The 12,929-nt window shown below is 45.5% G+C and overlaps 1 protein-coding gene across 1 annotated transcript; it reads left to right on the top strand.

Annotated features, from left to right (window-relative positions):
* Window positions 1-7,606: 7,606 nt before the first annotated feature.
* Window positions 7,607-8,679, top strand: LOC109740187 (uncharacterized). Its single transcript, XM_020299227.4, has 2 exons — window positions 7,607-8,158; window positions 8,314-8,679. The coding sequence occupies exons 1-2, from the start codon at window positions 7,769-7,771 to the stop codon at window positions 8,461-8,463; spliced, it is 540 nt and encodes a 179-aa protein (XP_020154816.1). The 5' UTR covers window positions 7,607-7,768; the 3' UTR covers window positions 8,464-8,679.
* The last annotated feature ends 4,250 nt before the right edge of the window (window positions 8,680-12,929 follow it).

The raw sequence follows: 12,929 nt of genomic DNA, 5'->3' as shown, positions 1-12,929 counted from the left end.
CGAGTCTAGCAATTCTAGCAGCTTCATCACAGAGGTAAATATCATGCCCATCAATATTATCGACCAAGAGATCTTTAACCATAGCAATACTAGGTTCAACTTTAATTTTCTCAGGGGGTGTAGGTGTTCTAATATTACTTTTGTTGACCACAGTTGAAGCTTTAGCATGATCCTTTATTCTAACAGGGAAAGGTGGTTTCTCAATATAAGCGGTAGGAACAATAGGATCAACATTATAAGTGGTAGTCTTTTCTTAAACTTTAATAGGTTCAACTACTTTTACTTCAATGGGAGGATGATATTTATACCACTTCTCCTTAGGAAGATCAACATGGGTAGCAAATGATTCACAGAAAGAAGCTACTATCTCAGAGTCAAGTCCATATTTAGTGCTAAATTCATGAAAAACATCGGTATCCATGAAAGCTTTAACACAATCAAACTTAGGTGTTATACCTGACTCCTTACCTTTGTCGAGTTCCCAATCTTCAGAGTTGCGTTTAATTCTTTCCAATAAATCCCATTTGAATTCAATAGTCTTCATCATAAAAGAACCAGTACAAGAAGTATCGAGCATGGAGCGATTATTGAGAGAAAGTCGAGCATAAAATTTTTGAATAATAATTTCTCTTGAGAGCTCATGATTGGGGCATGAATATAACATTGACTTAAGCCTCCCCCAAGCTTGAGGGATACTTTCTCCTTCGTGAGGCCAAAAATTATATATATAATTACGATCACGATGAACCAGATGCATAGGATAAAACTTCTGATGAAATTCCAATTTCAATCGGTTGTAGTTCCATGATCCAATATCATCACATAGCCTAAACCATGTCAATGAGTTTCCCTTCAAAGATAAAGGGAAGACCTTCTTCTTCATAACATCCTCGGGCATACCTGCAAGCTTAAATAATCCACAAACTTCATCCACATAGATTAGGTGCATATCGGGATGTAATGTTCCTTCTCCTGTAAAAGGATTAGCTAGCAGTTTCTCTATCATACCTGAAGGAATTTCAAAGTAAACATTTTCAGTAGGTTCAGTAGGTTGAGGAGAAACTATTTCCTCTACTGGTTGGGGTGAAGATACCCTGAACAAGCCCCTCAAAGGATTACTTTCCATAGTAACAAGTGACAGTAAATTTCAGCACACTATATAAATTTTTCCTTACCAAAGGCGCTTCACTCCCCGGCAACGGCGCCAGAAAAAGAGTCTTGATGACCCACAAGTATAGGGGATCTATAGTAGTCCTTTCGATAAGTAAGAGTGTTGAACCCAACGAGGAGCAGAAGGAAATGACAAGCGGTTTTCAGCAAGGTATTCTCTGCAAGCACTGAAATTATCGGTAACAGATAGTTTTGTGATAAGGTAATTTGTAACGGGTAACAAGTAATAAAAGTAAATAAGGTGCAGCAAGGTGGCCCAATCCTTTTTGTAGCAAAGGACAAGCCTGGACAAACTCTTATATAAAGGAAAACGCTCTCGAGGACACATGAGAATTATCGTCAAGCTAGTTTTCATCATGCTCATATGATTCGCGTTCGTTAATTTGATAATTCATATGTGGGTGGACCGGTGCTTGGGTACTGCCCTTCCTTGGACAAGCATCCCACTTATGATTAACCCCTCTCGCAAGCATCTGAAACTATGAAAGAAGAATTAAGGTAAACCTAACCATAGCATGAAACATATGGATCCAAATCAGCCCCTTACGAAGCAACACATAAACTAGGGTTTAAGCTTCTGTCACTCTAGCAACCCATCATCTACTTATTACTTCCCAATGCCTTCCTCTAGGCCCAAACAATGGTGATGTGTCATGTAGTCGACGTTCACATAACACCACTAGAGGAAAAACAACATACATCTCATCAAAATATCGAACGAATACCAAATTCACATGACTACTTATAGCAAGACTTCTCCGATGTCCTCAGGAACAAACGTAACTACTCACAAATCATATTCATGTTCATAATCAGAGGGGTGTTAATATGCATAAAGGATCTGAACATATTATCTTCCACCAAATAAACCCACTAGCATCAACTACAAGGAGTAATCAACACTACTAGCAACCCACAGGTACCAATCTGAGGTTTTGGGACAAAGATAGGATACAAGAGATGAACTAGGGTTTGAGAAGAGATGGTGCTGGTGAAGATGTTGATGCAGATTGACCCCCTCCCGATGAGAGGATCGATGGTGATGATTTCCCCCTCCCGAAGGGGGATGTTTCCCCGGCAGAACAGCTCCGCCGGAGCCCTAGATTGGTTTCGCCAGGTTCCGCCTCGAGACGGCGGCGCTTCATCCCGAAAGCTTCGTTCTGATTTTTTCCAGGACGAAAGACTTCATATAGCCAAAGATGGCCACCGGAGGCCTGCCAGGGGGCCCACGAGGCAAGGGGCGCGCCCCCCACCCTCGTGGACAGTGAGTGGCCCCCCTTTGGTGCTTTCTTCACCAAATATTTTTTATATATTCTAAAACTGACTTCCGTGGAGTTTCAGAACTTTTGGAGTTGTGCAGAATAGGTCTCTAATATTTGCTCCTTTTCCAGCCCAGAATTCCAGCTGCCGCATTCCCCTTCTTCTTGTAAACCTTGTAAAATAAGAGAGAATGGGCATAAGTATTGTGACATAATGTGTAATAACAGCCCATAATGCAATAAATATCGACATGAAAGCATGATGCAAAATGGACGTATCAACCATAAGGCCCATAATTTCTCCCGGGGGGTTCCGGTAACCTCCCGGTACTCCGAAAAGATGCCCGAATCACTCGGAACCATTCCGATGTCCAAATGCAACCTTCCAATATATGAATATTTACCTCTCGACCATTTCGACACTCCTCGTCATGTCCGTGATCTCATCGGGACTCCAAACAAACTTCGGTACATCAAATCACATAACTCATAATACAAATCGTCATCGAACGTTAAGCGTGCGGACCCTACGGGTTCGAGAACTATGTAGACATGACCGAGACACATCTCCGGTCAATAACCAATAGCTGAACCTGGATGCTCATATTGGCTCCTACATATTCTATGAAGATCTTTATCGGTCAAACCGCATAACGACATACGTTGTTCCCTTTGTCATCGGTATGTTACTTGCCAGAGATTCGATCGTCGGTATCATCATAGTCAGAGGAACATGTATAAGTCATGAAGAAAGCAATAGCAATAAAACTCAACGATCATAATGCTAAGCTAAAGGATGGGTCTTGTCCATCACATCATTCTCTAATAATGTGATCCGTTCATCAAACGACAACACATGTCTATGGCTAGGAAACTTAACCATCTTTGATTAACGAGCTAGTCTAGTAGAGGCATACTAGGGACACTCTGTTTGTCTATGTATCCACACATGTACTAAGTTTCCGGTTAATACAATTCTAGCATGAATAATAAACATTTATCATGATATAAGGAAATATAAATAACAACTTTATTATTGCCTCTAGGGCATATTTCCTTCAGAGGAGAGGGCCGCCGTCGCAGCTTCTTCTGTAACTGGTGCAATGGGGTGGGTGGGGGAGGAGAGGGCCGCCGCAGCTGCATCTAAGTCACAGTGCATGACCTAAGGTCTAGGCGCTGCACATTACATGTGTGGCGCCTAGCTCGGAGGGGCTGCACTCCTGGATGCGGGCCCAGGGGCTGCCACGGTGGACAGAGGTGCAACGCCCCAGAGCTAGGCGCTGCATCGTAGGGTGTGGCGCCTGCATGTCGGGCGCCACACAAAAAGGTCACCCGCGTGAAATAGTTTTACGGGCAGTTCATTATGTGATTTATTTCGTACATAGGTCAAAATTGTCAAATTTGCCCCGACCCATGAGCACACCCGGGCTGCACCCACGGACGGATTCTTTCTACTCGCTTCAAAGGAAACCAGCGAAATCACTAATTGAGGATTACTCATTGCAAAGATCACTCCCATCTTCGCAGGTTGCGACAAGTGACGCGCTGCATGTGCGCCACTTGTCGCAACCTGGGAGTTTTCCCTTTTTTCGTAGATCCATTTATTCAAAACATTTTATCTCTTAAACCGTGCGTCCAAATCTAGAAACTGTTTTCACCGTTGGATTCCTCCCGTCAAGATCTTCAAAACTAGATCCCATGTTGATAGGTTTTGACAAACATTTTTATAAAAAAGGACGAAAAAACAGAACCGGGAGCACGGGTTTTTCCCTTTCCGAAAGAGGCACGCCCATGCCTCTCGCGAAATCACGACCGTGCCTCTCGCGGAAGCAAAACCGTGCCTCTCGCGAAAGGAAAAGAAATAGAAAATGTGTTTTTTTCATTTCCGAGAGCCACGGCCGTGACTCTCCCGAAAGCACAACCGCGCCTCTCGCGGAGCAAAACCGTGCCTCTCGCGGAAGAAAAAAAACAGAAAATGCGATTTTTTTCGTTTTCGAGAGGCACGGACGTGCCTCTCCCGAAAGCAAAACCGTGCCTCTCGCGGATGGAAAAAAACGCGTTTTTTTCGTTTCCGAGAGGCACGGTCGTGAATGTAGCGAAAGCAAAACCGTGCCTCTCACGAAAGCAAAAACCGTGACTCTCATGAAAGAAAAAAACGTGTTTTTTTGCGCAAAAAATCAATTTTTTTATCCAAGAGCTAAGGAAGACCGGTTGAAAACCGAAACGTCGAAAAAACCAGAAAAAAATTGTTTAAGAAGCCGAAAACGCGTGCGAAAAAATCCGGAGGAAGCGCCCAGAGCGTGACACATGGCCGACGGCTGAGCGCGTGCCAAGTGGCGCTGATTGTTGTGAGGCTCCCGAAGGAGCGCTCGTCAACTAGTTGGTCCCGGAAACCAGGCAGGCAGGATGTGCTTTCACCCCTAAGAAAAGGCAGGATGTGCTTTTTTTGACAAAAAAACGCAAGATGCGCTTTCCTAAAAATAAAAAGTTGGTAGCCTACCTTTTTTCTTTGAACCCTATTATCTGGCGTCCCTCAGCCAGGAGAACGCCAGGAGGTCCCGGGGCGAACCCCATTGGGCCAGAGGCCTAGTTTAACCTTTTTTCGGAGAAAAATGCCATCAACAAAAAAAGACCCCAAAATTGCCATGAACTAACTTATGCAAAAAATTCAGCCTACTATAAAAAAATGCCATCTCTCTAAATTATAAAATATACACATGAGTATGATTAAAAAAAGTTGAATTAACTACATAAATAAAAAATGCCATGATAAAAAAAGTTCCCATCTCTTAGTAAACAAAAAATGCCATCTAAAAAAATAAAAAATCTATCTCTTAATAATAAAATTGCCATCTCCTAATAACAAAAATGCCATCTCTTAATAAAAAATGTCATCTCTTAATAATAATAAATGTCATTTCTTAAATAAAAAACTTCATCTCTCAATAATAAAATGACATCTCTTATAATAATAAAAGCAATGCCATATCTTAATATAAAAATTACATTTCTTAGCAATATAGAAATGCCATCTCTTAATAATAAAAATGCTATCTCTTAATGTAAAAACGCCATCTCTTAAATAAATAAGAATGGAAACTGTCATGCTAATTTTTTTTTAGAGAAAATGCTATCCGGTGAAAAAAAAGGAAAGGAGGGGGGTGGGGCACCAGGATTCTAGTACTTTGAAATATGGTTCACTCATGTTTTCTTTATAGCGAACGGGTTTGGGTATCCGACGTGGCTAGGATCATGCGCCAGGACTCATGCAAACGAATCCGGCCCTCATAGCTGACAGTCGCCAATTATGATTTCCGTGTTCTTTTTTTGGGGTGGGGTGGGGTGGGGGGAGGGTTGTGAATCAACCAATCGGCTATGGCCTGTGCCGGTCGTGTGCGCGCTGTCTTATTGTTTGCGATCGTGCTTTTCGCAGGCAGGCGTTGGACACAAGCCCAGTGGGTCTCACGTATGTGGCTCCCTCCCGCTTATCCCTTTGCTGGAGAACCTCATCCACATGCGAATCGCATCGAATTTCCCTTTCTCTCACGCGCTACCGCCACTACATGCCACCGCGCCAAGGCAGCCGCTGCTGGGAACCTCGACAATCCCGCGTGTGAGGCCCGTCGGCGACCGCCGTGCTGCAAGAGAGGATATGAGCTGTCGTGACTCTGAGGTGTGCGACCATCATAACAATATGAGCTCGATGAACACGACTGATGAGCGTTGCGATCTAGGGGCAACAGGTGTTGCATACTGCGACTGTGGTGGTCGTGTGCTGGAAGCAGCGCTGTAGCATGCTAGAAGCAGCATCGTGGCATGCTAGAATCGGTCACCACAAAGCTATGACTATGGTGGCTGAGTGCTGGAATCGGCCGGTGACGAAGTTCAGACCTTGGTGGCTACGTGCTGGAATCGCCGCCGGTGAAGCTGCCACAATGGTGGCCGCGTGTTGTAACCAGCGTCAACGACGTGCTGGAATCACCACCGGCGAAGCTGCGATAGTGGTGGCCGTGTATTTTAACCAGCGTCGCGATGTGCTGGAATCAACCACCTATGAAACTCGGACCTTTGTGGCTATGTGGTGGAATCGACCTCCGACAAAGCTACAACAATGGTGGCCGCATGCTGGAATGGGCCATCGGCGAAGCTGCGACTGCCCAGGGACGATGTTGAAAGCGTACAACGAGGATGCTCCAACCCCCTGACGGTGATGGGCGCCCTAGCTGACGATGCTACGACTACGACATCCGGATGCTGCAACCAGCCACCAGCGTGCTACGACTGACACCACCGAGAGCTGCAACCAGCCACCAGGGGTGCTACGACCCACGTCGACCGATGGCACGACGGGGGCGTCGAGAAGGTGCAATCGGCCACTGGCGTGCTACGACGGGCACCACTTGGAGCTGCAACCAGCCACCGTGGCGCGCTTCGACCCGCGACAGGATGCTACGACAACAATGTCGGGTGTTGCAATCAGGATGTTGGGGAGGGCGGAGCTACAAGCTCAGCGATGCGGTGCTTTGAGCTCGCTGGCGGCGGGGATGGGGATGGAGGCTGCTGCGAAGCACAGTGTTGTACACGGCGAGCGTGAGGCACGGGGCGAGGTCGGATGGCTGCCTTTGGCCTATCATGTGGTGCTGAAGGCCACCGATCGAGTCCTTACGTGGTCGACCGACGCAAAGCATTGCCCTTTCTTTAGTTGGTACTCCTAGCTTTTTCTGTCAACTATGTGTACTCCAACTAGTGAACTTTACTGGGTATGGCGCTTAGTAGATGAAGATGACGAGCTAGTATAGCATGCACGTGTGCAAGATTTTTGTTCCTTCCATTTGTCTAGTACTCCCCGTATATCTCCATGACTCCATGGGTTTTGATTCGGATCCAACTCCAACAGGCTTTCTGCTGCATGGCTACATGTTTCCCGGAGAAAAGTTATCGCTCTCTTGCTTAACTTATCTTTCCCTCCCATCCCTTCCATCCATGGATGGAACACCCCCCTCGTACGTGTGTCTCGAGTCCAGTTGAGTGCACGGCCTGCAAATAAGTGCCCATGTGCGCATCATCCATCCGGCTTTATTGTCAACGACACTTCACTGTAACCCCTCCGCCGCTCCACGTCCCGGTGCGCCTACCCTCCCCTCTCTCCGCCATTATATAACACCATCACCAACCGCGCTCCCCCGGCGGACCTCCATGCCATATTTCTTACTCCAACCCATTCTGCAACACTGCAATCTTCTTCTTCTTCTTCTAGCTAGCCACCTTACGCGGAGCTACCTGGCTGGCTAACTTAGCTTCAAGTTCATAGTCCACACACACATACGTACGTTTGTCAAATGGAGGAATCTATCAGCTCGTCTAGGACGCCGGGTGCTTCAGCTTCAGTCTTGGACGGCGACGTCGACTGCTACGCATCCGGGCCTGCCACCGCCGTGGCTTCCGACGACAGCGGCTGGACGGCCTACTTCATCGACGGCGACGACACCTACCTGCAGTTGCACAACTCCCAAGAGGTGCCAGCGAAGAAGCCCCACGGCGACCGCGCCTCCACTTCCACCTTGTCCACCGCCAGCAAGACCAAGGCCAAGGCGAAGAAGGCAGCAGGCACCGAGGAGAACACCAAGAAGAAGATGCCTCGTTTGGAACCAGCTGATGAAGACCCTCTCCAAGACACAGCCTGCTCCCCTGCAAACGCTAGCTATGCAACTCGTCAACTTCACCTGCAGGTACGCTTACTCCATTTATTTCTGCCCATGCATGCACTGCACTCACAAGTTAGGTTAATTCAGTCGATCACTGATCAGGGTGTCCTCTCTCATGAACAAATCAATGTTGATGGTCTCTCTCAAATATTCATCAGTATGCTTTCATGGGCATGCAGGATGGCTGGCAAATTGCTGGCTGCGAGTGTGAGCAGAGATCATCGTCAGCGGCACCAGCAGCGCGGCAGTGGGTTGAGTACTGCAGGAGGCGCCAATGGGATTCTTCTCGGGAGGGGCCGGATGCAGAAATTAAAGAGGTGTTGGCTTAGTCCATGTTAAACTGTTGGTGGACCAGGGCAGACCAAAGACCAAACTGCTCACTACTGAATTGTGTAGTTCTTCTTGTTTAATTGTTTATCCGCATGTTCCGCGACACTAATCTCATGCGTGCGTTGGGCCCAAAATCCCTGTTGTCATGTGCAATAATTAATAGTTATATATAGTTGCTGCTGTAGCTTGTACTACCAGTTTGACAAATTTCTACTCCCACCGTTGGAGAGAGTAGCGTTGATGGAATTTTTTTCTTCAAGAAACTTTCGATCTAATTATCAACTGTCAAGGTAATAAAAAAGTACTAGAAGTAAAATTTACATGCAGGTCCGTAGACCAGCTAGCGATGACTTCAAGCACTGGAGCGAGCCGAAGGCACGCCGCCGTCATCGCCCCTCCCTCGTCGGAGCCGGGCAAACATTGTTGTAGTACACAGTTGAGAAGTCGTCGTGCTAAGGCCTCATAGGACCAACCAAAACACACCAGAACAGCAACTGCCGCCGATGAAGAGAAGGATAGGTCAGAAGGATCCAACCCGCAGACACACTGATGTAGACGAACGAAGACCGGATCCAGACGATCCACCAAAGACAAACACCAACCGGATCGCACGAGATCTAGCGGAGACAAACCTCCACACACCTTCCGATGACGCTTGAAACATCACCATGAAGGGGACTAGGCGGGGAGAACCTTATTTCATCTTCAAGAAGCCGCCGGCGGCTCGTCTTCCTGAGCATGGTACAAACCCTAACAAAATTTAGAAAAGCACCTAAAAACGCAGCCCTTTCGCCGGCAAGGGCCGGTATCACCGCGCCTCCATGGTCCAATGACCATGCGAGACGAGGCGGACCGATGGCGGCGTCGGTGAGAGGCAGGGAATCCCTAGACGAGAGGCAGGGTAACCCTAGATGAGAGTTCGATGGATTTACCTGACAACATCTCTTGCTATCTGATTGCACAACTAGCAAATTAAGCTCGGTAAAATGATAGATTCAATTCAATTTCTAGCATCGGCCTATCAAGACCAACCACAGGGCAATGCGAGCTCATTAGACATAGTATGCAATTCAACCATGGATCACTGAACGGATGTCACCAAATGTTCATGAACACGTCCGATCGTTTTCGCGGACAGTGGGCAGGGCGTTGGCCATTCAACTGTGGCCATTAAATTCAGACGATAGGCTATGACTGACAATGGGCTAGACGTACCAATAGGAAAAAGAAAGTGAATGTGGCACATGGGCCATGGAGGATGTGGTCCAATTAAGGGTGGGCCAGGCGAACGTACATATTCTCTCAATCCTTCCTCAATTTGTGCCGATTTAGGGGATCTCATATGTTTGTATCGGTCTCCGGACATTTGATGACTCCCGTTGGAAGACTTAAAGCGTTTGAACTGTTCGGCCCACACATTTACGGGCCATGTCATGGTTCGCATTGGAGTTGCCTTGAGATGTCCCCCTGAAAAACTAGCACGAAAATGATGCCACATTCAACCTTATAAAATCGTGTTTTGACTCTCTGGTAACTTATTCATCAACCAAGAGCTATGAACCAACCAGTGGTTGGATGGTTAGAAGGACGATGGTATTCTCAGTTCACTAGAGTTTAAGTCCTAGACATGACACGGGTGCTCGCATTTTCTTGAATTCATTTCTTTTCTTTTTCGCAGGTGGTAAATTGTATTGCTCAAATCATAGTGTTTATACAATCAGCGAGAGCTAGCTCAACAGCAACATCCGGACCAGAACCAACCTGAGTCATGGTTCGTCCTTCTACTGTAGCAAAACTAGTTAAGCTATTGTGCCGACTTCAAGCTTTCTGGCAGTGTGAGGAGATGTTCTCGTCGATTATGAAGGCGTCTGTGATGACTTTATCAATCTTAAAATGATGTGCCGACTCAGTCTCTCAGAGATGCTCACAAAAGTAGGATGTGTGTCCATACATTTATAGGGGTAAATGTATGTGCGTATGGATGGATTCCTATGTATGTATTGTGTTGAAAAAAAAAACATCTAAAAGCTGTTTGGATGTGGCATCAACCCCACACCCGTACTAAACGATTCCAAGACCTGCGGAGAATGCCAACACCTACTAACTTGGACACGTCAATATGGCCAGGGGTACTTTATATATTTTGCAGAAAATTCAGGACTCCATGAATGATGTTATGTTCAGAAGTGATTTTCTTAAAATGTGTTCAGAAGTGATCTTGATCACCTTACCTTGGTTATTTTAATTTCTTTTTCAAGGTAAAAGGGAGTTTTATAGACTCATCGGTTACTGTTAGAAACATTTTGAGGAGATTTGATTTATAGACTCATCGGTTTGAAGAAGCGAGTGATAACGTCTCCGCCTCCTCTTCTCCTACGGGACTCATCGGTTGAATGTGCGATCATTGTCATCCTAGTCGTTCACGAGTACTCCCTCCGTCCCATTTTTTTTTTTGCAGGAAACTTCGAGCTTTATTCACCAGACTTTGTTCCCGCACGATCAGCCAAAACGCTGGTCATGAGGAAGCCGGGGGGAGTCCATCCAGCAATCGGTAATCCCCAAGGTGCAAGCATGCTTAGCACATAAATGTCCTCCGTCCCAAATTACTCGTCCCAGAAATGGATAAAAATGAATGTATGTAGAACTAAAATACATCTAGACACATCCATACTTACGACAAGTAATTCGGGACGGAGGGAGTACATAACATTACTGTGAATTACTCCCTCCGACTTTAGTGATCTAAACGCTCTTATATTAGTTTATAGAGAAAATACGTTTTTATTTTATTTTTTGCGGGTGAAATCCATTACAGTACGTTTCTAAATTCTGGGTGATATAAAAATTCCTAGGTTTGAAGAGATTAGGATTATCATTATAAGGGACCGAAGTACGTACGTTTTGTGTTATTGGTGCACACATTATGTATATGATGCATGGTACTGAGCGGCTGCCCATACAAAAGGACAAGTAGGGCAGCTAAGCTAATTACTAGCACTAGATAGCTGCAAGATTGATCGTGATCGATCCACGATGCATGAGGGCATAGCCATAGCTATACAGTAGTACGTACTTCATCCGTTTTAAAATAGATGACTCAATTTTGTACTAACTTTAGTATAAAGCTACTCCCTCCTTTCTGGTTTATAGGGCTTATTTCAAAATTTTAATTTTTTCATTTTATAAGGCTCAATTTGGTTGTTTTCATCACAGTTCATATTCCAAGATACATTAAATCATTGCATGCAAGTATTAAGAAAAAAATTGACCAATGCATGTAATTTATGCATGCATGCATTGCAATTAATGCATTGGTAAACATACTTTTTTTAGGGAAACAAGAGCACTAATTGGGTGCTTTTGCAAACTACAAAAAGTATTCCACCACTCATCATCTATCTTGGTTGGTGAGATTTTTGAATTGAGCCACAATGGGTAGTAACATAGAATAGTAACATGCACATGCACATGTTACTACTCTATGTTACTACCTCTATAATGGGGAGCAACATATGTGTGGTAATATGCACAACTTCATTTATTAGGCTATAGACTCATCTTGCCTTGATATGTGTGATGTTACTCATACTAATAGTAACTAGCTATGTTACCACATGTCTCTTTTTCTTCATTTATTACTTGCCACATCATCTATTTTATTTAGATATGTATGATGTTACTACCTATGTTACTCCCATTGTGGGTAGTTTTATAAATCGAATAGAAGGGAGTAATACAAAATTAAGTCATTTATTTTGGAATGGAGGGAGTAGCTCCTAGCTAAGCAAAGCATGCAGATGTATAAGTAGCTCATAGCTAGGTTAGTACAGTGCTGGATCTGTCTAGGGTCGGCATAGACATTAACTGCATGGACGATCCATAGAAGATACACGTACGTACGTACGTGTTCCGGCCAGCAGAGCTCATCTCATCGTGGACAGACACATGTAGATACTGATATACTGTAGTACACATATATGCATGCACGCATGGATGCCAGTGGCACGTGGAGTCGTGGACCACCAAACCAAACCCTCCTGTCAGTCGTGTGTCGATTTCGAAGGGAAATTATTGATTAGCGTACGTGTGAATTGTGAAATAAGTGACGCCCACGCACGCCGTACGCAATACGTATACGTACATGTAGGTGTACATGTACGTAAACCTATAATGCGTGCATGCATGCATTGAATGCATGCGCACGTGCTGCGCCAGGAGGCAATTGCAATCATATGTACATCCACCATCGTCCATGCCACACCAGCTCACACTCGCACGCTACTCCGCCGAGGCTCAAGACATCACTAGTAGAAAAAGGGTCATTTGTTCTGGTTCATAAGGCCCATCTGTCTCGGTTGTGGAACCGGGACTAAAGGGTCGTTGCTAATGCCCTAGGCCTTTAGTCCCGGTTCTTATACCAACCGGGACAGATGGGCCTTCACGTGGCCGCTCCGGCGAGCCCAGG

The sequence above is a fragment of the Aegilops tauschii genome, chromosome 2 (genome assembly GCF_002575655.3).
Source record: "Aegilops tauschii subsp. strangulata cultivar AL8/78 chromosome 2, Aet v6.0, whole genome shotgun sequence".
Taxonomy (NCBI): domain Eukaryota; kingdom Viridiplantae; phylum Streptophyta; class Magnoliopsida; order Poales; family Poaceae; genus Aegilops; species Aegilops tauschii.
Note: the sequence above shows the minus strand (reverse complement) of the source record. Positions and strands in the feature narration are given on the sequence as shown.

Coding starts and splice junctions, on each gene's coding strand:
- LOC109740187 (XM_020299227.4), top strand. CDS start 7,769: ATGGAGGAATCTATCAGCTCGTCTAGGACGCCGGGTGCTTCAGCTTCA. Junction 8,159..8,313: donor CTCGTCAACTTCACCTGCAG/GTACGCTTACTC, acceptor ATGGGCATGCAG/GATGGCTGGCAAATTGCTGG.